General features: G+C 54.5%; 1 protein-coding gene across 1 annotated transcript in view; it reads left to right on the top strand.

The window, feature by feature from the left end:
* KSR2 (kinase suppressor of ras 2) overlaps positions 1-27066 on the top strand; it is a gene marked incomplete at its 5' end in the record, with an annotated part of 60526 nt that overhangs the window by 15920 nt on the left and 17540 nt on the right. Inside the window, 10 exons of the mRNA XM_057377449.1 lie at positions 6577-6646; positions 7230-7313; positions 9576-9643; positions 9834-9932; positions 11047-11165; positions 13077-13245; positions 15729-15770; positions 16072-16138; positions 17572-17620; positions 18429-18796. Of these exons, the coding sequence (XP_057233432.1) occupies positions 6577-6646; positions 7230-7313; positions 9576-9643; positions 9834-9932; positions 11047-11165; positions 13077-13245; positions 15729-15770; positions 16072-16138; positions 17572-17620; positions 18429-18796 (1135 nt within the window). The remainder of the gene's footprint in view (positions 1-6576; positions 6647-7229; positions 7314-9575; positions 9644-9833; positions 9933-11046; positions 11166-13076; positions 13246-15728; positions 15771-16071; positions 16139-17571; positions 17621-18428; positions 18797-27066) is intronic.

Genomic DNA, 27066 nt, shown 5'->3' on the forward strand with positions numbered 1-27066 from the left:
CCTTCCCTTCCCTTCCCTTCCCTCCCCTCTCCATTTGGGATCACTGAGGTCTCACCCAGCCATTCCTGCTATCCTTTTCCTCCTCTCCTTTGGCTTTTGGGGACAGTGACCCCTGGCAGGATCTCCCAGTGCAATTCCCAGAGATATCCAATACCCAACTCCAGATTTGCCTGGAGCGAGGCAGATTTTTGCCTTGTTATTTCCCTCATGGAATTATCTGAGTTCAGATTAATAAATAAATAATAATAAATAATAATAAATAATTATCCCAGCCGAGCAGAAAGCACAGCCCAAACCCCATTCCCAGCCAGCCCCAGCTGTGTCTCCTTGGATCCGTTCTGCTCACGCCTCGCAGTTGGATTCCATCCCGTGGTGTGACATCCTGATGGAAGGTGGCAGCGGGATGTGATGGGAAGCCATGGCCAGCGAGTGACTAACGCTGCTGGAGATGTGTCTCTCATTTTCCTTTCCTGGCTGCTGGGAATGTTTCCTGGGCTGGATGGGAGCTGGGTTTYCCCAGCTGGTCCATCCCTGCTGGGAGGTTTCGGTGTCGGCTGGGTCAGGATCCGTGTGGGAGCTGTGCCAAGCAGGGATAATGTTTGTAGGGAGCAGAATCACGGAATGATTTGGGCTGGAAGGGAGCTTGAAGCTCATCCCATTCCATGGGCAGGGACACATCMCACCAAACCRGRTTGCTCCAAGCCCTCCCCACATCCCAAAGATTMCCTGTCCCCATTCTTGTGGTGGTTCCACAGCAGAGCTCTCCACAATATCCCATCCTTATGGGGTTTTCTAAAAACCCCTCTTCCCTTTTCCTCCTGCAGTGCCCAGATGCTCTGGATTGCTGTGGAATTACTTCCCCAAGCATGGAAACACGAAAAGTGTCAGCTGGAGAGGGGTGAGAGGGCCCAGCGAGGCCCTGTCCCTCCCCAGCTGTCTCTCCACGATTCCTTTTGCTGCTTCTGGCAGGAGCAAATCCCCATCTGAGCCATCCCTGGCCCGGGTCAGGAGCGGGGTTGGATGCTTCCCTCTGGTTTGTAACAGCCTGACAGAAATGGATTTTCACAGAGCTGCACGAGGAGCTGCCTTCTCTGGCAGCACAAATTGGGTTGGGGGAACCACAGGGTCAAGGAATCATAGGATTGTGGAATATCCTGAGTTGGGAGGAACCCACAAGGATCATCCAGCCCAACCCCTGGCCCTGCACAGACCCCCCAACAATCCCCCCTGTACATCCCTGGCAGCGCTGTCCAAACGCTCCTGGAGCTCTGGCAGCCTCAGGGTCCAGCACCCTCTGAGGAAGGACTTTCCCTAAAATCCAGCCTAACGTTCCCCTGGCACAGCTCCAGCCATTCCCTGTCCCAGGGAGCAGAGATGGGAGCTGCCCCTCAGGGGGAAGCTGTAGAACAATGGGATCAGTGTAGGCTCCAGGGGTGTCCCCTCCCAGCTGGGGACACCAGCCCGGTCCAGTGTGAAAGCTCCCTTCCATCCAGTGCTGCTGCTCTGGCCATGTCCCTATGGAATTATCCCAAATCCCTGTCCTGCCTCTTCCTCTTGGCTTTGGGACCAAGGAATTTGCAGTTTATGGGGTTGGGCACCATTGGGATCCCAGCCAGGGGTGGCCCAGCCAGGGACAAGTGCTGAGATGCCACCAGAGCCACCTCAGCTCCTGAGCCATCCATGAAAGCACCCCTGGAGGGCTGACCTCAGGGAGGTTTGGTGGGCAGGGATTTGGGATTGTGTCCAATTGATCGGGGTGGGAATTCCAGAGCCATAAATCCAGCTTTTCTGCTGGACACGAGGACATGACAGTGGCATTGAAGCTGACAAGGGACACGTGTGCCAGCAGCCAGTGCCATCAGACCCTGCCCCTCTCCGTGGGCATCCCGTTGTGGGGAAAGGCTTCTCCCTGACACCGAACCACCCCCAGGAGGGGATGACCCAAAGGGATCCTCATTTCTTGGGAACCAGCAGAGGTTGTGTCCTCCTGAACCTGCCCTGCACATGGCAGGAGCTCTGCCCAGCTGGCACATCTGGCCACAGCTGGCAGCGAGGGTTTCCCACCCCGGCAGTGGAGTCAGAGGACACGGCTTTGCCTGGATAAACCTAACTGAGCCTGCAAAGCTGGGAATTGCGGGGAGAAAAAATCCTGGTGCGAGGCTTTAAGCCAGCTGAACGTGACATTTGAGCTGGATAAATGGGATTGTCACGCTGGAAAGAGGAAGGGCCTGGATTATCCAGTGGGTTTTCCCTTTCTGGGGAGACGCTCTGAGAACAGCTTCCCTCTGCTCTGGCTTGGTTGTTTTTCATCCTGCTGGATCCACCCTGGATCATCCTTCACCCACTGGGCCTGGCTGTGACCCGGGAGGTTGGAAGGGACCTTAAAGATCATCCCGTTCCAACYCTCTGTGTGGACAGGGACACTTCCCACCGGATCAAATTCCGTGTGGAATATTCGCCACATGTGTTAACTGAGGCAGCAGTGGCTCCCTTTGTAGCTTGAATGCTGCGTGGATTTATATCCTGGCGAGGGAAAGCTGCTGGAGCAGCTGCTCTGGGGTCRCTCCCACCCTATTTTGGCCTTAAAAGCAGCACGAGCAAGGTCTGAGGTGTCCCATGAAAGGACTTTTGCTGCAGAGAATCTCCCTGGGGTGCAGGAAGTAAAGTCAGGAWGGTGGGGAAACACCAGAATTCTGKCACTKGCMCTGGCACAGGGTGCCCAGAGAAGCTGTGGCTGCCCCTGGATCCCTGGCAGTGGCCAAGGCCAGGCTGGACATTGGGGYTTGGGGCACSCTGGGATGGTGGGAGGTGTCYCTGCTGTGGCAGGGATGGGATGAGATCATCTTTAAGGTCCCTTCCAACCCAAACCATTCCATGGTTTTATGAGTTTATGATGTGGCTCCAGACTGGGATTTTTGGCTGGTGGTAGAGGTATTATTGGGAATAATCCCGATCCTGGATTTCTTGCTGTTGGAGTCCTCTGGAAAGAGGCTCCACCCTGGTGTCTCCTCCTCRTCTCTCCACGGGACTCACCCACTCTGGGTGCGTTTTGGTCACAGCCTGGGATGAGTGCACAGTCCCCTGGCCATTTTTTGGCTTTGCAGTGACTCATCCCGGGATGTTTTCCACTTCCATCGATTTTGTCCATCCTGTTCATAACACAAACCTCTCCCGGTATGGTTTGTAGTAGGAGCCAGGAGGGTTTGTTTATCAGGCTGTCTCTGTGATGGATAACGGGCTCACACAATTCCCTGGGATCCACAAAGGGGCCGGGAGATGAGGAAGGGGGAATTGGGACAAAACAATTGTCCCCTCTGGTGTGGTTTGGCACTGCTGCCACCCCGGGAGATGCTCCAGGTGTCCTCGGTGAGGGTTTGGGGCTCGCTGAAGGCACCACCGCCCACCCCAAAAGAATGAAATAGGGACGCTCCAGGTGCTGTTCTCCATGCAGGAGGCGCCCAGGCATCCCAGCTGCCAGCCGGGAAACATCCGGAATTCTCCGCGGAACCGCCGGGATGGCAGCAGGGGCAGCGAGGGCGTCACGGCCAAGGCAGCGCCGCCGTCCCCGTCACCTCCGAGGGGCGCGGGTGCCACTCAGGGCTGTCACAGGCGCCTGTCACCGCCGGGRAGCCGGCTGGCAGCGCTCCTCCGCCGTGTCGCCTGTCAGAGCCGCGCCGGAGGTGGCTGTCACCCTTTGCCCGGGCGGTTTCCCCCTTCCCGGCTCTGCTCCTGGCACAGCTGATCCCATCCAGCGCGGCTGTTGATTTTGGGATAAGCTGTGCCGCGCCGAGCAGGAACCCTGACCTTTGCCGCAGCGGCCAAGGAAAACACAGATTGAGGGTGGCATTCCCCCGCCGCGACAGCGGGGAGCGGGGTTCGGCTTTTGGGAAGCCCTCGGGAGGCAGGAACGGGATGGGTGACCCGGAGAAATCTCCGCGGGGCTGCTCAGCGAGCGCCGGCCGCGCTCTGCCCGGGGAAAACTCCGCTTGTGCCCCTCAAACCCGGCTCGGAGCGGGAGAGGWGGGAGGGAAATGTGCGAGGGGAATGATGGCCGGGACAGTTTGGATTTCCGAGGCGGGCAGGAGGTTGCCGGTGATAAAGGTTTAAGTGATGAGTGGCACGGGGACAGCGGAGGTCGGGAGACATCAATAGGCGGGGGCGGCTCGGGGGCGCTGGAGCGGCGGGGAGGGAGGAAAGGAGAGGGAGGGAGAATGGAGCAGAGGCAGCCGCTGTCACGCTTCAAAGCGTGCGAGGATCAGCCGGTGCCGCTGCCACTTCTCTATCCACGACAAAGCCTGGCCCCACCACCCTGAAGAAAGGCGCGCTCGCGGGTTTTTTTTTTTCTCCCCTTGTAATTAACGCTAATTGGGGCAATTTGAGGGGTGTTCAATGAGAATATTCCTCCCGTGCCAGGGGGGAGGCTGCCTGCATCTCCCATCTTCCCTCTGGGCATCCCCCCGATTTAATATTGCRAGGAACAACTTTTCCTCCGGGTGGGAACCGGGGTGAAGGGGAGAAACCCCAATTAACCCCAGAGCCCCCCAAACCCTGGGGGTTGCTCCCCGGTGCCTTTCCCTGCCCTCCTGCCCCGCTCCGCCGCTTTGCCCTCCTGCAAACAGCGGCCCTATTGTTAAACGCCGCGATCCTACGCGTTTTGCTGCCGCTAATGAAGGTAATTAGCTGTGAGTCACGTCGGGCTCATTTACGTTACGAGGTCAAAATCCCCGCTACACTTCAATACATCTCTGCAGCGAGCACATTTAGAAAGTAATTAAAAGGCTCAGCAGCCGCCTTTGCCTCCATCCCCTCTCCCCCTCGCCRGGCTGGCAGGATTTAATTGAGGCCAGCCGAAAGTTGGTGGGAATAAATTGTGGCTGATAACGTGGAGGTTGTAATTTAATTCTGCGAGAGGAGCTGTTCTGTTCTCGCCCGGGTGTTTGGTTCTTCGGGGAGTGGGGTTGGAGGGGGGAATGGCAACAACTGAATTCTGTAATGGGATTTAGCGATGGGGGGAGGACACTCGGGGAGGGACAGTAAGTGGTCACTCTTATAGCGTCATCTCTGGGATTTGTGGACCAATTCCCCACCCCTGGCAGGTTGTGGATAGCGGGGTGGTGGGAGGGATGCTGGTCCAGCAGCCCACGGTGGGTTGTCGCAAAGGCTGGTGAGAAAATGTCGAAAATATTGGCAGTGTGGTGCTGGGGATGTGAATTTCCCTCCTTGAAGGGATAAGGGAAGGRAGTTTATAAAAAGGGGGTTTATAGAAATTAGGGAGAGTGACTTTCTACAGGGGTGGATAAAGCCAGGACACAGGGAATGGCTTCCCAGTGCCAGAGGGCAGGGATGGATGGGRTATTGGGAAGGAATTGTTCCCTGGGAGGGTGGGCAGGCCCTGGCACAGGGTGCCCAGAGAAGCTGTGGCTGCCCCTGGATCCCTGGCAGTGTCCAAGGCCAGGCTGGACAYTGGGGCTGGGAGCAGCCTGGGACAGTGAAAGGTGTCTCTGCCCATGGAAACGAGATGATGTTTGATGTTCCTTCCATCCCAAACCATTCCATATTTCCATGATTCTGACATCTCAATCACTGCCTCTTCCTGCGGATTGACCAGAGGAGGCGAAGGAACCGGATCCACTGACCGGAGCAGGACGAGCTCGGGATGCTCCCAGGATTTCCAGCCCRGGGAGCAGGATGTAAATGTAACCTTCAGCCGGCGAGCGCAATCAGAGCTCGGCTCCTGCCGCGATATTAAAATGGGATATTGGAGCAAACAGCGGCTCTCCCCGTTCCCTGGGATAATATCCAGCGCCTGTTTAGCCAGGGATTTGCCGGCACTCTGAGCAAACAGCCGYGAGCCGTGCCGGTGCCCGGGAAACCTCGCAAATCCACGAGTGAAAATCCAGCCTTTGGATCCCGGCACGGATCCGCTCCCGGGGCTGGGTATCCTGCGGGGCAGGACCTTTCCCGTGACCAGCAGGAGCAGGAGCAGGAGGAGGAGGAGCAGCTTTCCCACCCTGGCTGAGGGTGAAGGAGGATGTGGAATCCAAGCATGGCCCTGCTCCTTCCTGCTCCCGTGGTGCCARTGAACTTCCCTCTTTTCCCTGATCCTTCTCCCGGCTTTTCCCTCAGAAGCAGAGCACCAACGCTGCTTTTTACTCTGTTTCTTCTCTCAGAATATGAGTGGAATTGCTTTTGGAGTGGYTGACACTCAGCTTTTCCTCAGCCGCCACCTCAGGCCATGATGTCTTATTAAAAAATGACAATGAGGCTGTTCCAGCTTTATTTTCCCTTTTTTTTTAGACATTGTGCCCCGATTCTGAAAGTTTTGCAATCCCATGAATGCACAGGGATACATCCTCTTCCTGGTCCAAACTGGGTGATGGGATCTGGGATAGGAGTCCCCAGTTCCCACAGACCCACAAAGCCCTGAGGTTCCCTGATTTCCAGGGGTGGCATTCCAAGTGGAAAAACCAGGAAAATCCCATTTTTTGTGCTCATCCTTTGCTCCTGTTCCCGAAAATGTGATCCCCAGCTCTCGATTTYGTTACCAGTGCTGGTTTTCTGTGTCTCTCCCTGCAGATACGCTGTCAGTGCCTCGCTGGTCCCCACAGATCCCTCGCCGGGATTTGGGAAACTCCATAAAACACAGGTACGCCCACCCCACTGCTGTGCCGGGATGAGGGGTGAGGATCTCCCTTCCCATCTCTGCTCCAGCAYGGGGAGATTGGGGACATTCCCGCTCTGTCTGGGCTGTGCCATCCTCCAAACCCATTTCAATTCCATTTCAGTTCAGATCTGGTTCAGATAAGGCTCGAGTCRCTATCGATAAAAGCTGTGCAGTATCTGTGACCTTGCCAGCCTTCAGCAAATTCCCCATCTCCGGATTATCACCCTCCCATATCTCCCTGAAGAGGGAAAAGCTCTGGGAAGGCTCTCAGTGCCGCTGTTGGATGGGAAGCTGCTTCCCAAGGGGCTGGGAACTTCGGTCCCYGGGRCAGGGAGGGGTTTTGGGGGTGCCCRGGGTGGGAGGGCTGGGATKGGATTCCCTTTGGAACAACCTGTGCCCTTCTCCAGAACCGAAGTGGCGCTCGGGGCTCTGTTTTGGCATCCCCAAAAAAATTCCTGGAGACCTGCAGCGGGGTTTGAAGGCAGCAGGGGGAGGAGAAAGCAGAACTCGGGAGATAAGCGAGGCTTCAGCTCTCCCTTCCCACCCTCCGCRTTTCTCTCCACAGGTTTTCCACCAAGTACTGGATGTCTCAGACCTGCACCGTCTGCGGGAAGGGAATGTTGTTCGGCTTAAAATGCAAAAACTGCAAGTACGGTGCCGTGCCGGGGCTGTTCGTGTCGCTCCTTGAAACTGTCAGGGGACAATCGGGATTTGGGGGATTTGGGCACGCAGAGACCAACCAGGCTCTGTCCGGCTCATCCCCMCAGGAAGCTTTAATGGGCCGTGGAATTGGGTGAAAAACACCCCGAAGCAGGGCTGGGATTGGGTCTGGCGTGGGATCGGGGTCCTCGGGGAGGATGTGGCTGCCAGAGCTCGGCTCTGCTCGCTGCAGAGCTCTGAGTCAGATCCTGACAGTCCCCCCTGCCCTAAGCCTGGTTTTAGATCCCCACGTTATGGACATTCCCTGTGGGATCATCTGCAGATGGGAGGTGGATGTGCTGGACCAGGCAGGGGCAGAGAGTGGCCATTGGGTGGGGTTTGCCCACAGTTTTGGGCTGTAACCTCTATTTTTGCGAAGTTTTGAGCACCTCTGTTTCCTGAGGAGCCGACCCACCCTGAATCAGTTAAGGAAAGGGGATAAAATGGGATAAAACTGGGAACAAACAGCAAGGCAGAGACTGGGGGCGCTTCAGCTGCTCCAAATCCGGCCCAGCCTGCCTTGGACAGAACCAGCGCTTGGGAAAGCTGCTCCTGGAGCCAGGATTGCCTTTCCCGGGGCCGGGAGCCRGGAATGTGAGATTGTCTGCGGGTAACGGAGCGATAACCATCGCTGCTGCCGCCCATTAAGCGCTGATGAGTTGGTAAATTGGGATTTAAACCTGACGAGAAGTGCTCGGTTACTCCACAGCTGGCGGGGCTCTTTCTGGAAGGGATGTTATCAAATATGGATTAAAAAATGCATTTTAAGGGGGTGATTCCCACTGTATCCATACTCGAGGAACTGGAGGCTTTTCCTGCGAGCTCTGCGTGCGGGAGGAGGGATTTTGTGCCTGGTCCCTGACCGGGATCAAGGATGCTGTGCCAGCCCCGCTCCCTGTAATCCTACAGAAAAGAACAAATCCATTTCCYGCTASTCAGAACTTGAGAGCRAACACGAGACATTTAGGTTTTTTTYCCCAGTTTGGYCCCGGCGCTGCTTTTCCCAGAAACCAGAGGGGAACCGGCAGGTAAAACAAACAACCGGACCCCAAACCCCCCAAGCCTCAAATACCAAATTAATTCCTGACTTTCCCTCTAGGAACAGCTTTGTAATAAAAGCTAACACGGGCAGCTCCTGAATTTTCATTACCCAGCTCATTGACTTGAAGCTGCAGGTTTTCTTTTTTTTTTTCCCCATCCTTTCCCCTTGTTTTGATAAATCCTTTCCTCCTCTTTCCCTTTTCCCCCATGGCTTTCTGCYGGCCTGGGGGAGCGTTCCCATCCTTTATCAAGGAATGGGAAGGATTTGGGAGTTTGCCCATGCCTGTATTCATGACCCGGGGGTGAAACCCTCCAGACTCCACGAACAGGGAAAAGCTCCCCAAAATATCCGTCGTGGCTGTAAATCCTCTCTTTATTTTGGCTAAATGCCCTTAAAATAGCCAGGAGGGGACAGCACAATGRCAGGCACACAYAYAAATGAATTTAATTAAGCATCCAGCAGCAGGATGGCGGGAATGGGGATTTAATGGAATTTAATGGTTTGGGCTGGAGGGACCTTAAAGCTCATCCTGTCCCACCTTCCAGTAAAATTTTATCGGACTCTGCTCCTTTTGTTGTGGCCACCACAGGCACAAGTTACAATTTGGGGCATCCCCAAGCCTGGCTGGTGCCTTGCAGCTGGCAGAGAAAGGGGGAGCTGGGCAGAGCCCCCAGCTTTGGGAATCCCTGTGCTGCTCCTTTGGGGTGGATGCGTTTTCCAGGGCAACTCCTGTGTCCTGGCAGCCACCCCACCCTGGTGCCCCAGGATGTGCATCCCGTGCCGTTCCTTATCCCTGAGCCTGCTGCTCGGGAATTWTGGGAATTATGGGATTTGGGAGGGTTCACTCAGGCACAGTGAACACTCGAAGTCTCGTTTCCAGTCGCTTTCCTGAGGGGAAAAAGGGGAAAAAAGCCTCGAGCTCCATCACAGAATGCCTGGGACACCTTCCACCATCCCAGGCTGCTGCAAGCCCATCCAACCCGTCCTTGGGCACTGCCAGGGATCCAGGGGCAGCCACWACTCCAAYCTGTGCCACCCTTCCCAAWWTCCCATCCATCCCTTTCCTCTGGCAGTGGGAAGCCATCYCCTGTGTCCTGTCCCTCCATAAATCCTCCCCATCCCGCGATGCTCCCGTCCCCTCCTCACTCCTTTCTCCCTGTCCCCCSCCAGGCTCAAGTGCCACAACAAATGCACCAAAGAGGCCCCTCCGTGTCACCTGCTGATCATCCACCGCGGAGGTAAGGCCGTCCCTCCTCCCCGCTCCGTGCCTCCGGGGATGTCGCCAGCGGGTAAAACTTTCCAAAGCCCCCCGTCCCCGGGCGATTCGGGAGCCGGAGCGTGGGCGGGGGSGTTCCCCGGCGGGACGGAGGCTCCCGAACCGCTTGGGCGCTCCGGGGAAATGTTACCCACCGTTTTTTCCGCTTGTAGGGAGACGAGCCGGTCGGGGCGAGGCAGATTTGCATTGCAAACCACTTCCACCCACCCTCCCCCTGCCTCCTTTTCTTTTCAGATTCCCCACCGCACGGGGTAAGTCCAACCAGGTTTTAGCCTTTTGCTACTGTTGAGAGAGCTCAGGGCGGATGGGGGACCCCGAAATCTCCCGGTGCATGCGGGGTCCCCGCGGATGCTCGTGGTGCTTTCGGAGCTGCCTTTCCCCGCTCTCCTGCGGGACAGCCCGGCCTAAAATCCGCACAGAGACAGGGAGGACTTTGCAGCAGGACGACGGGGCGGCGCTTCCCAGCTCTTTCCTTCCAGATTTTGGCTCCCTCGCTGGCCAGAGGACGGCGACTGCCKGAGGGAAACGCTTCCAATTGCTCTCGCCTTGAATTTTGAGCTCTTAAAGCTGTTCCTTGGTCTTAAACACCCCCCAAAAGCCCCACTCCTCGGTTTAATCCTGATCTCCTGATCGTGCTGGTGGCACCTCGGAGGGGCCGATTTTGCAGCCTCCACCCCTCCCACRCCCTCGCTTGCAGGAAATTTGGGTGGAAGCGGTTGAAGACCCCCCAACCCGCCCCCCGCTCCGGTCGGGCTCGGAGCTGCTGCAAACCCTGCCTGGGAGGCAGGGAAGGAGCGCCCTGGGGGCAGTGAGCTCCTGGGATGGGCAGGATTCGGGATTTAGGGCTGTGATGTTGAAAGAGCCGGATCTGCCCGCGGTGTGGTTTAGGAGCGGCGTGGCCTCAGCGTCACTGACATACCTCCCCACCCCCCAAAAAACCCCAAACCGAGCCCTCAAATCCTTTATTTTTTTGAGTCAAGCCATTCCTAAACCCCCCAACCTCCAGGCTGGCTTTGCCCCAAAATTTCCCTGCTTAGAGCGTTCTGAGCTGGTTCCTTCCCTCCACCCTAAAAAGCTCTGTCACGGAACAGGACTGTGCYGCCCGAGCCCGGCTCATGGAGGGGCTGTGGCGGCTGCTGAACCCCCCCAAATCGCAGCCTCACACCCCGGGGGGGTGGCTGTGGCCGGGGTGCAGGAGGATCCCGAGGTCCAGCTGCCATCCCGGGCTGGAAATGCCGCGGGAATCGCTTTGGAGAGCGGTGCGAGCACGGGGTGACCCCGAGCGCTCCCGCAGAGCTTTGATGTGTTCCCCTCTCTCTTCCCCTCCTCTCCAACCCCTTTTCCCTCTCTCCCTTCTCAATCCAGCAAGGTTAGTCCGGACAGAGTCGGTGCCCTGCGACATCAACAACCCCCTGAGGAAGCCGCCCCGCTACTCAGACCTGCACGTCAGCCAAACGCTCCCCAAAACCAACAAACTCAACAAGGTGAGCCCCGAGCCCCTCTGTGCCTGCCCCCTGCACCCGAATATCCACAGCTTTTCATGGAATCATGGAATTCTTCAGGCTGGAAAAGATCTTTAAAGAAAATTGGGTTCAGTCCTTCCCCCAGCGCTGCCAAGGCCACCACTGCCCCATGTCCCCAAGTGGCTTTTCAATGACTCCAYCCCTGCCCTGGGCAGCTGTGCCAGGCTGSAAAATCCTTTCCAGTGAAGGAATTKTCCCAATATCCMACCTGAAACTSCCCTGKYCCAGCCTGAGGCCGTTCCCTCTCCTCCTGTCCCTGTTCCCTGGAGCAGAGCCCGACCCCCCCGGCTGTCCCCTCCTGTCAGGGAGTTGTGCAGAGCCACAAGGTCCCCCCRGAGCCTCCTTTGCTCCAGGCTGAGCCCCTTTCCCAGCTCCCTCAGCCGCTCCTGGGGCTCCAGMCCCTTYCCCAGCTCTSTTCCCTKCCCTGGACAYRTTTCCAATGAGRTTATTTCTCTTAAAAATAAAACGGGATCAGCACTTCCAGAGCAGCCTGGATCCTTGCCCTGGTCCTGCTCCGTTGTGGCCTCTGAGTCTCCAGSTCCAAGCTGAATTTGGGGTGTTTTGAGGTCTCTGATTTTAACAAATCCCAAATTTACTGCTGCAAATAAAGCAAGTCAGGAATTTGATTGTCCCTGGTGAAACTGCTCAAGCCAGACCTGCTGGAGCGCCCGGCTCACTCCTGCTCTGCGATGATACCATAAACCCTTCAYGGGCTTGGTTTGCAAGGAATTCAGAGCCTGCTGGCCTCCAGTGGAAAATTCCTTGGAGGAAGGGCTGGGTGAGGGCTTGGCAGGCTGGAAATGCTCAAAAAGAGGGATATCACTGATGTAATGGGGAATGGATCATCAAAACCYCAAATTCCCAAAGCCTGGCTGAGCTCCTCCAGCCCTCAGCATCTTCAGGCTCTGGGAAAAGTCTGKGTACTGAGATGCTCCTGGAGATGCTGATTTTAAACCTAAATCCCYTTAGGATTTCCTCAGTGCAGGGATCTGCTCTGGTTTTGGTCTTATGGGGTGGTGGAAAAGGCTTTTGACCTGAGCACTCCCACTCAGGTTGAAGTTTCCCCTATAAATGTGGGGTTTTTTTTATCATGGCCCCATTTTGCATTTAGGGCCCCCTAAAAGCATTTCTTTGACGATATCCTGAATAAAATCATGGGTTGGAAGAGACCTTAAAGATCCTTTCATTCCAACCCCCCATGAAATCTCATTGTTGTGACCTTCACTGTTTGCTTAAAAAAAGAATTTACCCGGCCAGGATTGTTGAGCACAGAATGATGGCCAATATGAACTTCCTGGAAAGCCCAGCTCATTTAAAAATTAATTAATTAGGACAAAATTACCTGCTGGGGAAGGCTTGCGCAGACTTTTTTAACCTCGGAGGGGAATTCTGTGGGAATGGGAACGCTCAGCACTGCTCAGACCCTGTTCAGGGGCTCCAAGATTGAGAAAAGGGGGAAATCCTGACCTCGATCCTTCCAGAYCCCTCTGCTCCGAGCAAGGCCCTGGGTTTTGGCTCCAAGGAGCTCGGCAGGAGCTGCCAGGTCCTTTTTGTCCCAAAGTCCCAAGTTTGTGGCCCTAATTCTTGGTCTTGGTGGCCACAGCTCTGCAGAGCCGTAAGATTTGGGGGCACTCAGCTGGGTGAGGGTGGCCAAGGAGCCCCGTTCATGGTGGGAAATGGCCTTGGGGAGCACAAACAGCTTTGGGCAAAGCTCTGGAGCTCTGGGTGTTTTGTAGGATTTCTGGAATAAAAGGGTTGGGCTGACCCGCATCACTGTCACTTGTCCCCTGCGCTCCGTGGCACTTTAGGGTGGCACCACCCAGCGCCACCCTCACAATGCCTCTCTTTTCCCTCCTTCCCCGTGTCCCTCAGGACCACATTCCRGTGCCCTACCAGCCCGATTCCAGCAGCAACCCCTCGTCCACCACGTCGTCCACGCCGTCCTCGCCGGCGCCGCCGCTGCCGCCCAGCGCCACCCCCCCGTCCCCGCTGCACCCGTCCCCGCAGTGCCCGCGCCAGCAGAAGCAGTTCAACCTGCCAGGTACCCTCCTCACCTCTCTGGAGATGGGGTCACACCCTGGGGTGTCCTTGGGATGAGGAGATGTTCYACTCAATTCCCTTCCTGGACTGGCACTGGGTTGGGAGAAGGACGGAGTAGAAATGGGGATAAAAGTTGAGTTTGGGATGATTGGGGTCAGGTCGAACCTCCTGCCTGAAGAGGGGTCTGAGCCCCAAGGCTTGATCCAGTCCACGGTTGGAGCCGCCTGGACCTACTGAAGCTGCAAAAACTTTCCAGGCATTTTGCCTCAGCTCCAAACCGAAATCAGGGGCTTCCCCCTCCGTGAGAGCAAATTGGGGTGGCCCCACTGTGGTTTTGGGGTGATGTGTTCCCAGTGGGTTTGTTGGCAGCATGTGTGGGGTGACAGATGATTCCGGGGGTGTCTGATGTGGCTCATCCTGTGGAGTCTGGACCCGGAGCTCCGTCTCTTCAGGGATGGTGGGAGAGGCAGCGAGATCCCAGTGGCTGCCGGATGCTGAAATTATGGAAAATGACCCAAAAAAGCTCCTCCTRGGCTGAAGAGCCCCCTCAGAGTGTCTGCCTTCCTTTGGGATGTCCCACTGCTCCAGGAAAGGTCCCTTCTGGGAAGTGTGTCCAGCCGCTCCCAAAAAACAGCTGCCGAGGGGAGAGGAGATCCTGGGGATGCTGAAGATTCTGGCTGTCCTGGTGGCCATTCCTGGCTGTCCTGGTGGCCATTCCTGGCTGTCCTGGTGGCCCTGCTTGGTCCATCACCTCTTTGCCAGAGCAGCCGCAAGGTTGGGGTCCCTCCTTCACCCCCAAAATCCTGGGATGAAGGAACTGGTGTGGTGGGAAGGAGGGTCGGGATGGCTCCTCTGGGGGAACCACGCAGCGTCTCCGTGCTCCATGATGGTGCTTCCATCCTGGGGAACCTTCAACGGGAGAGGAGGAGGAGGAGGAGGAGGAGAAGGAGGACGAGGAGGAGGAGGAACCTGCCTGGCAGAATCCATCACCACAACAGCAAACACTTCCAGAAGCTGGGACAAACCCCAAGGACCACCCAACATGTCCCCGTGTCCCTGGAGAGGTGCCAGCCCTTTGGGATTTGGGCAGAMCCCTGGGATGGCACGAGGAAGAGAGCGGAGGAGCTGGGAGGAAGCCCTGAGCACCCCAAGGAACKCTGTGACCCATTTGTAGGGTCAGGATTTCACTGGGCACAGTCCCGGAGCCTCCAGGTTCTGGGGGGACACAGAACGGGTTCTGTCCTGGGGCGACCCGGTCCCAGGAGTTCCTCCAGAGCTGGAGCATCCCAAGATCCCTGCAGTGGAACAGCCAGGCTCAGCACCCCAGTCCTCTGCTCTGGGGGGATCCAGCCTTTGGTGACCTCTTCAAGTGTCACTTCTGGAGCAGCCACCTCCCCGTGGGGATATTTGGGATGTTATTTCCCCATTACCGCATTATTTCATGTGGTTCAAAGCAGAAACCACAGAATTTAGYCCATTTTGGGGGCTTGGAATGCATTCCCGGCCAGCAGGGCTGGGGCAGGGTGGGATCAGACCCCAACAGCTCTGGGGGGTGTTTGCTCCCTGCTTGATTCCCTYGAGGAGCAGAATGGGATCTCAAGCAGGACTCGCCCCTCTTTCATCTTCCCAGCTGGGAAGTTTTCCGTGGCTCATCCCATCGGCGTGCTCATCTCAGGGATTAGGATTTGAGCTTGGAAATTGTGACTCGGTGACCTTTTCCTGCTGGGATTACCGTCCAGGCTCCTTTGATGTTGGCTCAGGTCCCTCTGAGGGGCTGAGGTCAAACTTTGGGGTCTCCAAGCTGGTGAGGGATGGCCCTCGGGGTCTTGGAGATAAGAGGGGACTTTGGAGCTGGTGCCAACCTCAGGTGGCCTCAGCAGCTCCGTGTTCCTCACATCCATGACCTGCCTGCCCTGAGTGGGATCAATCCTTGGGCTGGAGATGGGGGGTCCAACAGCCMCGAGCCCCTCTGAGCTCTGCCTTTGGACTGCAGCCCCTGGAACTCCTTCCAGGGAAGACACAACCCCAAAATATGGCAAAAAAGGGCAGAATTGGGCCAAAATGTACAGCAGCTCTAAATCCATCCCTTGGTGTCTCCACGATGCCAAGAGGTTCCCAAATTTCGGTTGAGGGCCAGCGCCCAAACCCCTCATGAGGCTTTTTCTGGAAAAAAAGATATCCAGATCCCACCAGTGACTTCATGGGTGACATTAACGGTCTCCAAATGGTATGGAAGGGGAATGGTATGGGGGGAAAAAATCAAGTTATAATCCAGCAAAGGTCCTATTTTTTTGGCCTGGGCTCCCTATGAGCCATTTTGGAAACATGGAATATTCCAGAGGGGGATATGGAAGTGGGGATCACACAGGAGGGGGGGGTCACACAGCTGGGGGCTGGGGTTTCTGGTGCAGGGCTGGGCACGGGTCAGGGCTTTTCCAGCTCCACAGGTGGATGCTGAACCTGGTTTTTTTTTCTCTTTCCCAGCTTCCCATTACTACAAGTACAAGCAGCAGTTCATTTTCCCAGGTAAGCTCTCCGGGAGTTTTTCCCGTGACCATTCTATGGGATGTTGGGATTTCTCCCAATGGGGGTGGGTGCATGGCCGGTTCTCCTGACCCCTGGATTTGTGTCAGGAAATGTGCTGGGGTGGGATTTCTCCTCAAACCCAGGACTGTGACAATGCCTCAGGGTTGGGTGTCCCTAAGTGACACCCAGCCCTACTTGGGGTGTCCCTAAACCGGTCCTGGGCACAAAGGGAGGTTTCTGGTGGGATTTAATTCCCTTGGGAGCTTCCCAAACCTCTCTGACTTTGCTCTCTTGTCCCCAGATGTGGTGCCTGAGACGCCGACCCGAGCCCCGCAGGTGGTTCTGCACCCCGTCACCTCCAACCCCATGTGAGTGGCTCCCCCTTCCTCATCCTCATCCAGGCACCCATGGATGCTTCCTCGGCTTTGGGGGCTCAGGGGGTCCTGGTGAGACCCCGGAGCCCTGGAAGGCTGAGAGGGAATGCAAGGGGTTAATTTATAACCCACAACTCTTCACCGCCGGGAAAAAAATGGATTTTGGTCCAAAACACCAAAACCCAAGGGATTAATGAAATTGTAATTAAATTATAGATGGATAACCAGGATGCCTTTACCACCCCCAATATTTTCAAGCCCAAAATGCTTTGGGCTGAAAGTTGGGCAAAGCAGAGTCTGACCAGGGTCAGAGCCATCCCTCCCCAGCAGGGAATCTGAACCCATCACTGCCTGACGTCCCGGTGCCTGTGCTGCTCCAAGAGCGACATCCCACTGCTGGGTCTCTTCCCAATCCTTTTCCTAAAGGCCATTTTTGTAGGATTTTGGAAGCCAGGGGTTTAAAGGATTAGGTCTGGCCCCAGTTTGTGGCCAAACTCTCCAAACTCCATTGGAATGGAGAGCAATGGATGGAGTCACTGTCCCTTGGGAATTTATGGAAAAACGGTGAAGTCAGAACCTTAAATTTTTTTCCTGTCCTGCCTAAAAAGTGTCCGACATAGAACTGGCAGGATTTTGGGTGGAATAACTTCCAAAATGCCAAATCTCTGATTCCCCTTTTCCTGCTGAAAACATCCCGTGGGAGCTGCTGAGGTGAAGCAGCCGCTTTCGCTCCTTTGGAGACAGGAATTGGTGCCTGGGGTGGCCATGAGGCAGGAGGGGCCGGCTGCTCCTGCAAACCACCCGTCCGTGGAGATGCTCTGCAGCCACCTGGGCTCTGAATATCGGGATTGACTCCTTTTGTAGGGGATTTTTATCTTTCATTGGCYGTGGAATGGGATAGGACTCGCAGGATTGGCTGAGAAGTAGAATCCCCTGGGAAGGGATGTTGGTATTTCTGTTATCGATAATAATTATTAATAATTTGTTTATATGATGTCTGAAACAGTCTGAGCTGTTCCAGCTGATCCCTCACTCAGAACTTCCCTAATTCCCCATTAATTCTCAGAGGTGGTGAGACCCCAGTGGGGACCTGGTGGTGGGAGGTGCTGAGGAAACAGGGCAGGAAAAGAACTGGAAAATCAGTTGGATTTGTGTGCTTTACTGCAGGGAGAGGATCTTTGAACCCTTTTTTAAAAAAAAATTGAAAAATTCCTTTTCTTCTGCACTTTTGCATTGGTTGGTTGGGAAGAAATCTGAGCAATCCCAAAAAATGCCTCGGGGATGTGGGCAGGGGGTAAATCTGTCCCTTACCCCATCAGTGACACCTTCTCCTCCCCCATCCCATTATCCCTGGGGCGGGAAGTGGGAAGTTGCTCCCCGAATCCCGGTGTTTTTCCGTGGTGTTAATTCCGTAATTGTTTTCACAGCCTGGAAGGAAACCCATTGCTTCAAATTGAAGTGGAGCCCACCTCGGAGGTGAGACGGCTCCTGTGCTTAATGGGGCTTGGTTTTAAGGATATCTTGGGGCACATTTGCTTGGAAATGGAGAAATTTCCCATCTGTGCAGTGGAATTGCTGATAATTGAATTAAAGGCCAGGCATCCGTGTCCCCACCCCGTGGAGAGAGACCCTCCTGGGCTTCAAGTTTAAAATTCACTGAGGATTTTTTTTAGGATGCGTTAAAAATGATGGGCAGAAGGGGGATGGGAGAAGGAGGATGAGGATGGAGCTTTAAAAGGGCAACGTAAATCCTGTGGAAAGGATAAAAGGACCCTCAGGGTGTCTGGGAATGCTGACCAGGGGGTGCCAGGGTGGGAATAATGGGAATTACCAGAGCACAGCACAGCTAGCGGAGGATGAAAATGTTTTCAGACAAATTAATTGAATCTCTGATGGGTCACAACCCTAAATTTAACCCCAGGGTGAATAAATGGCTCCAGGGGGCAGTGGTGGAGTCCCCATCCCTGAAGGGATTTCAGAGCCCTGTGCATGTGGCACTTGAGGACGTGGGTTTGTGGTGGCCTTGGCTGTGCTGGGGAATGGTTGGAGTTGATCTCAGAGGAATTTTCCAACCTAAAGAATTTCATGATTGCATGAGAGCTGTGATTTTGCATGGAATGGGGCTGCATTGTCGGCTTTGGAAGGTGCCTGCCTGGTTCCTCTGGGTCAGAGTTGGATCAGCAGGGTTTTCCCCGCATTTTTTTCCCTTTTAATTAACCAAAAACCTAACCCTAACCCCAGAATTCCCCGTTTAATCATTCCCGATGCCCTTTTCCCACCGCAGAACGARGAAGGCGCCGAGGAGGCGCAGGAATCCGAGGACGACTTTGAGGAGATGAACCTCTCGCTCCTCTCCGCCCGCAACTTCCCGCGCAAGGCCAGCCAGACCAGCATCTTCCTGCAGGAATGGGACATCCCCTTCGAGCAGCTGGAGATCGGGGAGCTCATCGGGAAGGGCCGCTTTGGGCAGGTGTTCCACGGCCGCTGGCACGGCGAGGTGGCCATCCGCCTCATCGACATCGAGCGCGACAACGAGGACCAGCTCAAGGCCTTCAAGAGGGAGGTCATGGCCTACAGGCAGACCCGGCACGAGAACGTGGTGCTCTTCATGGGGGCCTGCATGAGCCCTCCCCACCTCGCCATCATCACCAGGTTGGAGCGCTTTTTTCTTGCCCAAACATTTGTTTTTCCTGGCTAAATTTTGGAAGTTTACGTCGGGTTTTTTTCCTGCGGTCTGGCTGTTGGGTTGAGTTTCCTGCCCTATGGAAGGGATGTTCTCCACGTCCCCTATCCATGTTCTCCTTGCTCTGTGTCCATGATCTCCACATGCCGTGTCTGTGTTTTTCATGTGCTGTGATTTGAGGAAAGGGTAAATCCAAAGATGTGTCCAGGCAGGTCGTTCCTCTGTAGGAATGGAGCTCCAGACAGGAATGGTTTGGTTTTTCCATGGGCAGGAAGCATCATGGAATCATGGAGTGGTTTGGGTTGGAAAGGACCTTAAAGCTCATCCAGTGCCACCCCTGCCATGGTAGGGACACCTTCCACCATCCCAGCCTGGCCTTGGACACTGCCAGGGATCCAGGGGCAGCCACAGCTTCTCTGGGCACCCTGTGCCAGGGCCTCCCCACCCTCCCAGGGAACAATTCCTTCCCAATATCCCATCCATCCCTGCCCTCTGGCACTGGGAAGCCATTCCCTGTGTCCCGTCCCTCCATCCCTTGTCCCCAGTCCCTCTCCAGCTCTCCTGGAGCCCCTTTAGCCTCCCCTGGAAAACTGGGAACCTCCCTGCAGCTTTCTGGGGAGCTTTCTGGGGMGTCCCAAACCATCCAGCACCTCCACAGCTGCCTCAGTCTCACGGCAATCCCAAACACCCRCCCTCACCTGCATTCCCAGCAGGAAATGCAGCACAGAATGTCCTCCTGGTGTAATCCATTCAAAGGTGGGCAAAAATTCCCAGCTGGCCTGGAGGACAAGAGGCTGCAACTCCCAGAGCTGCTGTTATCATGGGAATTACAGTTATTCCTGGGAATTCCGAGGTGTCCATCACCTCCAGGCCGTGCATTCAGCCACAGGACTTGACACAGTCCCACTTTTCATCCCACCCCGGGTTATTTTCTCCCAGAGAAGTTCCCCCAAGGTGAGGTTGAATTTTCCCTCCTGGCAGCATTTCAAAAAGCAATGGAGCRGCACCGCTCCCAAGAGCCATTAGTGATGAAATATTGCATCATCTTTTCCTAACGTTCCTAATTTCCCTTGGAAGTGCCACCTCCCAGTCCCCGATCCCAGGGGATGGGGCGGCTCTGCAGGTGCTCTGCCCCCTMTTTGCCCAAACCAAAGGATTCCAACCCAAATTTGTGGTGCCTTGTCCCTYGCTCTCTGCTCTGGTGGGTTCACGGATTTTATTTGTTTTAGGAATTGCATCCTCTGGAGTCAGGGTGACTCCAAAAAGCAGGGCTGGCTCTCCCCAGCTGGCGACTGGGAAAACGATGCCTTTTGTTCAGGACCAAAAATGAGCCATCTGGGGGAAAATTCCGCAGCATCTCCATCTATTGGGTAGCTCCAGGCCAAAAGCTTTTGGAAAAGTGTGCAAACACATGTATTGATGGATGAGTCAGAGCCCCCATCCGTGTGTCACACCGCGTTCCCAAAGGAAAAGGCGGCGTCTCCGTCCCGCTCCACCATCCCTTTGCAGCCCCTGTTTGCTCAGCTTTTCAGGGCTATTCAATAGCAAAACCTGGGAAATTTATTCCTTGATTTTTAAATTTTTTTTWAATTTATTTTTTTTKCAGCATGGAATGTTTTYCCYSTTCCATTTTCTATTCCAATGGGTCTTTCTGTAAAAGCAGAAAGGTGCCATTTTTGACAGCTGGACAAAATCAATCCATGAGCTGCRGCTTCCTGGTGAATTAATATGAGGAATGTGGAGCTCTGCTCGTCCTGTTCCTCTTCCAGCTGYGCTTGGACCTGTTTTTTTAAGGTCAAAATATAAATTTATTTAATTGCCCAAAATGAAATCCGAGCTCGCAACATCTTCCAGGCATCGTTTGGATTTTCCTACAGCTCGCTTTGATCTGCATCCTTCCTAAGTTTAACCAAATTCAGCTTTAAGCCAAAGGAGAGTAGGGTTARATGGGATTTTGGGAAGGAATTGTTCCCTGGGAGGGTGGGGAGGGGCTGGGATGGCATTCCTGGAGAGGCTCTGGCTGCCCCTGGATCCCTGGCAGTGTCCAAGGTATAGGATATTGGGAATGGTATAGGAATATTGGGAATGATCCAGGGTATTGGAAATGGTTCAGGATACTGGGAATGGTATAGGATACTGGGAATGGTATAGGATACTGGGAATGGAATAGGATACTGGGAATGGTATAGGATATTGGGAATGGTATAGGATGCTGGGAAAGAAATAGGATACTGGGAATGGTATAGGATGTTAGGAATGGTCCAGGGTATTGGGAATGGTATAGGATGTTGGGAAGTGTCCGGGGTATTGGGAATGGTCCAGGATACTGGGAATGGAATAGGGTATTGGGAATAGTATAGGATACTGGGAACAGTCCAGGTTATTGGGAATGGTCAAGGATACTGGGAATGGTATAGGATATTTGGAACGGTATAGGATATTGGAAATGGTTCAGGATATTGGGAATTGAGGTGGCACTGAGGGAGCACTGCCCTTCTGACAGGACTTTCCCAAAGGGACTCAACTTCTCCCCATGTGTTTATGGGAATAACTTTAAAMCAGCTTTGCTTGGAGTGGGTGAAAATCATCCCCAGCTGCCAGAGGTGGGGATTACAGATACAAACCCAGCATGTCTGGATTTCATCACCTTTCCTGTGCCCATTCCCAGGGCAGGAACGTGYGCACGAGGCCGCCTTTTCTTCTGGGAGCCCACAAGTGGCCACTCGAGGCCGTTTTTCCCCACAAAATCCCAGCGATTCCTTGTGGCTGTGGCAGAAATCTCCGTTTCCCTGCACGTCTGGAAGCAGCTGCGTGTCCCTGGGAAGGGGCTTCACCACGCCGTGCCACCGGCGCTGCCGGAAGGGGGTTATTTATAGCCGCGTTTATTTTTAATTTTCCCCATCCCGACGTTTTCCTTCCTGATTGCCTGAGATATTCAGGGATCGTCTCATTAGCGGGAAGAAACCTCCCCATCCAAGCGGCAGGGGAAAGATAGGAGGGGAAACTGAGGCAAAGGCTTGATGAGGATGTGGTGCTTTGGGCTAATAATCTGATTTTCCCTAATTTAACCATTTTAGTGGATAAATGGGACCAGCGCTGTTTAATTCTTCATCAATGATAAAAATATTGGAACTGAGGCTGGAAAAGGCTCCAGGGAGAGCTCAGAGCCCCTAACAGGGCCTAAAGGAGAGCTGGAAAGGGATTTGGGACAAGGGATGGAGGGACAGGACACAGGAATGGCTTCCCAGTGCCAGAGGGCAGGGATGGATGGGATATTGGGAAGGAATTGTTCCCTGGGAGGGTGGGGAGGCCCTGGCACAGGGTGCCCAGAGAAGCTGTGGCTGCCCCTGGATCCCTGGCAGTGTCCAAGGCCAGGCTGGACATTGGGGCTGGGARCAGCCTGGGACAGTGGAAGGTGTCCCTGGAATGGGATGGGCTTTAAGGTCCCTTCCCACCCAAACCATTCCGTGATTCCTGAGCTGTCTCCTGATGCGACAGAAAAGCAGAAATCCAACATTTTTCGGCAGCAGGAGGTGGCGACTCCAAGGAACGCTTCCCTCAGAGCTGCTAATGGGTTTTCTCCTGAGTAATGAGCGCTGGGGACAATTAACATCCATCTTAATTAGCCTGGAGCAGGAGCGGGCGCGAGCCTCAGTGCTTAATGGACGAGGGGAAACGGCAGCGGAGTCCTCAGCTCCCCAGGAAGGAAAGGGATGGGAAAACTCCTGGGTTTTGGGATAACGAGTTGGCTTTGCTGGTGGGGAATGAGACAGAGCCYGGCCTGGGTAAGCTCAGCTCCCAGGGGATCTGGGTCCTGGCTCCAGGGTGGGAACAGAGGTAAAGCCTCAGCACCCCACGGGGTCCTTCCAAGGACAAAATCCTTCTGTAATCCTGCTAAAATGGCTCCAGCACCCCGTGAGAGCAGAAACTCTGACATTTTAGGATTCTGGGGGTTCCTCCTGGGAAAAARAAAGGGATTTTAATGCTTATTGATCCTTCCCAGGGCTCCTGGTGCTCTTTGTGTCTGTGATRGTAGAGAGGGATCAGTGCTGCCTGTGGGATGGCTCCTGTCATGTGGGAGAAGGGAGCGAGGTTATCYGGGCTGGGAGAAGGTCTGAGCTGGGCTTTGTCCTGCTTTGTGAGGGGGATTTGGGGCCACTTTTCCAAGATTCCTCGGGATTTGGGGTGCGGTATAGGATACTGGATAGCCAAAGCTCTCTCGGAGCCAGTGCAAAGATCTTGGGATGCTCCAGGCTGGCTCTTGACCCCTCTTTTGTCACACCAGGGTGACTTCAGCTTTCCAGGGTGCCACCAGGGCTGTGTGGCCGTGATTTATTGTCTCTGCTGGGAAGACCAGGGAGAACATTGAGGAACATCAGGGGTTCAGCCTGACCTTGGCAGAACTGTGTAAAGAGAATTAATTTGTCCAAGGTGCCTTTGGAGCGGAAGAGCTTGGAATGTTTCTGCTGGAGAGGGAGCATCTCCCAAACCCTCCCCTGGAGCTGGTGGAGATAAACCCAGCCCTTGTCTTTATGTGAGATATCTGAGGTGAAATGGGAGTTTCCTCCTTTTTCTCTGTGGAAAATGGGTTTTAATGACAGGAACACATTCCTTGGCGGTGATTAATAGGGGAAGTGTGAGAATGAGGGATGGGGAGAACACCTGAGACACTTGGGCTGTTTATTCATGGATAACCTCAGTGCATGGACTAAACATTGGGGTTTGTTTTGATTTTATAATTAATTCCAAGGCGGATTTTGCCAATATTTAATGTTTGACTCTGCTGCTGGATGGAACAAGCCCCGCACGAGGGATACTCTCCCATCCCTGCACCTCGTTCCCCGTGGGCGTGGAAAAGCTCTGGACAAAGCTCAGCTTTAAACTCTCAGCCCTTCTGAGCCTCTCCCAGTGCCAGATCTCCTGACATTTACAGGCACAGCCCGGCTGGGAAGGATTTGGGAATTGTAAATCTTAATGCTCAGGGAGCTGGGGATATTTAACCTGATTTGAAGGATGGAGGAAAGGGGAAATGTGGAGCCCGTGGCACTTAGGATGGAACCACCTGGGGAATCTGGGTTTTCCCTGTGGATGCTCCCTGGTGTTTGCAGGCAGCTCCCTGCTCCCTCCAGGGATCCAGATTGTCCCTTGGAGCTTTAAGGAGCAACAAATGGGATGAACGAGGCCAGGTGGGATGGAGCCCTGGGCATGGTGAGYGGCATCACTGCCCACGGCAGGGGTTGGAATGAGAGAATCTTTAAGGTCCCTTCCAACCCAAACCATTCCATGATTTTCTGATCCTGGAGCATTTCCGAGCTGCCTTTCAAGTCCTGTGCTCTCCCCACTCCTGGCTGTATTTTGGAGTGGAAAGCCATGGATTCCCTCCTCCTCTAACCCCATCCAGAGATTCTGTGGAATTGGATGTTTTCTCTTCAGCGGGATTAAAATGCATCCCCCCAGTCTTCCTTCCTTCCTGCAGTGGGAATTTAGAGGGAAGCTCTAAATTATGCTTGGGGCAAGGCACGGAGTCACCACCTTGTTTCCCTCCGTGCCAGGCTGGAGCTGTGCATGGACAGGAAATGGGGAATGACTTCCCATGGACAGAGGGCAGGGTTAGATGGGATTTTGGGAAGAGATTCTTCCCTGTGAGGCCTTGGCACAAATTCCATCACCCCTGGAAGTGTCCARKGCCGGGTTTGAYRGGGCTTCGAGYGCCCTGGGAYAGYGGAAGGTGTCCCTGCCATGGCAGGGGGTGGGATGGGATCATMTTTAACGTYCCTTCCCACCCAAACCATTCCATGATTYTCTGATCCTGGAGCATTTCTGAGCTGCCYTCCGAGTCCTGCCCTTCTCTCCCCACTCCTGGCTGTATTTTGGGGCAGGAAGCCATGGATTCCCTCCTCCCCTAACCCCTTCCAGGGGTTTGGGACAAGGGATGGAGGGACAGGACASAGGGAAWGGCTTCCCAGTGCCAGAGGGCAGGGATGGCTGGGATTTTGGGAAGGAATTGTTCCCTGGGAAGGTGGTGAGGGATTGGGATGGAATTCCCAGAGAAGCTGTGGCTGCCCCTSKATCCAGAGCATCCCACTCTGTGCTGTTTTCCTCTGCATTCCCTCCCCTGGCAGCTCAATAATGGAGCTCGTAGATCAAATAATAAATAGGGATCGACTTCATGCCAGGCCCTGGATCAGAATGGATTGTCCCGTGGGAAGGCGCTCCCTCCCGATCGATCGGGGCCATCAGGCCGGATCAATCCTGATAACGGCTGACGGGGGAAGTCGATACGTGGATTAATACACGCGTTAAACCCAAACACATCCTCCACCTGCAGCTTGGGGAGGAGCCCGCAATATCCCGAGCYGAGAGGATGGTTGGGAATGGGGGAAAGCAGCAGCTCCATGCTCTGGGTTTGGTGTGGAGACAGCGGGGCTGGCTGGGCTTTTCTCACCCGCTGGAGCATCAAATCCCCGCCAACGGCTGCTCCTTRACGCGGAGGGTGCTCCGGGGGAAAGTTCTCCTTGGTGTTTTGAGAGCATTTCCAAATGCCATGGAAATATTGCTATTTTGGCCCCGATTTCTCCAGGAAAAGTGCTTAACACAGCGGGAATCGCTTTGCTGGAGAGGAAGGGATTTAAGGAAATGCCTTTGATTAAGTGCCCTGCTGAGAGATGGTCCCAAAAAGTCCTTCCGCTCGTGCCAGCTCTTCCCATCCCTGTCTAGTGACATCCCAGCATCATTCCTGATTCTGAGCACCCTCAGTGCCTGGGATTCTCCTTAGGATCAAGCAGGGCTGCCTGGGTGGGWTCCATATGCTGGCACCCTGCCTAGCCAAAGAAACAGATCCTTCCTGTGACAGCAGCATTCATTTTTTATTAATAATAATTATTACTATTACTATTCCAAAGTGTAGCCGTGTTCCAGCGAAGCAACCATCTCTCTCCAAAGTTTCTTTTCTTTCTCCAAAAGGATTTTATAAAACATAATTTCTTCTCCTTCCTGAAGTTCAAAATAGCAGGAGGAGCAGGGTACAGAGAACACGTCAAAGACGAGGAGGTCGAGGCGCCTCCACTCCTCCCTGCCCACCCAACCCTCCCTCTCGGAGCCGATTCCGAGCGCATCCTTTCCAAAGGCACCTGGAGCACGGAGGGTTTTTTTCGGATGAYTTGTTTGCAAGCCTGGCTTCAGCTAAGCCCTGGGGGCTGCTTTGCATTCACCTGGCTCGGAGCTCTTCTCCCCGCAGCTGGAGAAGAGCTCGTCTCCTCTATTTCCTCCAAATGAAAATGCATGGAGTTGGCTTTTTCCAAAGAACTTGTTATTTTCCGAGGCGGCGATGGAGTTTGGAGCTACTTTTCGGCGAGGCTGATCTCCCTCCTCCTCCTTTTCCTCCTCCTCCTCCTGCAGCCCTTGTGGTTTGGCTGTAGTTATCTCGCGTGCCAGCTGCCGGCAGGAAAATTCTGCTGCCTAAGTAATATCCGTCAAAAGCCGGCGCTTCCATCGCCRGGAGAGAGCGGGATGAGGGGAGCATTGGCTCTCTGGGGATTTTCTGTTTCCTCCCGCTGCTTTCCTCCATGAGGAGCTGGAGGGTCTCCCATCTCTGGGTTGGGGATGTGGGCTTTGCTGGAAGCAACAGGAATTGAATTCCCTGGCTTCCCGTTGGGGTTGCTTTGGGTTTGGTTGGAATGAGGTTGGATGGGATGAGTGTTCCCGACACGGAGGGGCTGGGATCTGCYGGATRCCAGTGCTCAGGTCACGCCTTTCAYGGYCCTGAGTTGYCACYARGCTTTTGGCTGCTGCTTCCATAAAACCACAGGATCGTTTGGATTGGAAAAGATCCTTGATTGTCAATTCCAACCATTCCCCAGCACTGCCATGGCCASCACTGTCCTGTGTCCCCATGCGCCACATCCACACATCTTTTAAATCCTCCAGGGGTGTGGCAGGGCTTGACAACGCTGGCAGTGAAGAAATTTTCCCTGATATCCTAATTTTCGCTCCCTGGTCATGATGTTTGGATGCAGAGGGCTCAGGAATCTCAGGGTGGATGCTTCCACTGCTCTGCTGTTCTGGTGTTGGCAGGGAGTGAAGGGGGTGAAAATCTTCATCCATTTAGAGAAAACAAAGTCTTGGGATAAAAATGAACCCAAACCTCTCCCTTTGCTGCTCCTCCAGCCTTATTCAATTTTCTGTTTTGTGAAACACCTCGGGAGCTGTGGAGTTTCTAAAGCACTGTTGCCAGACACCG

This window comes from Malurus melanocephalus, unplaced genomic scaffold (genome assembly GCF_030028575.1).
Source record: "Malurus melanocephalus ecotype Western Australia unplaced genomic scaffold, MMel_1.1 scaffold_316, whole genome shotgun sequence".
NCBI classification, from domain to species: Eukaryota; Metazoa; Chordata; class Aves; order Passeriformes; family Maluridae; genus Malurus; species Malurus melanocephalus.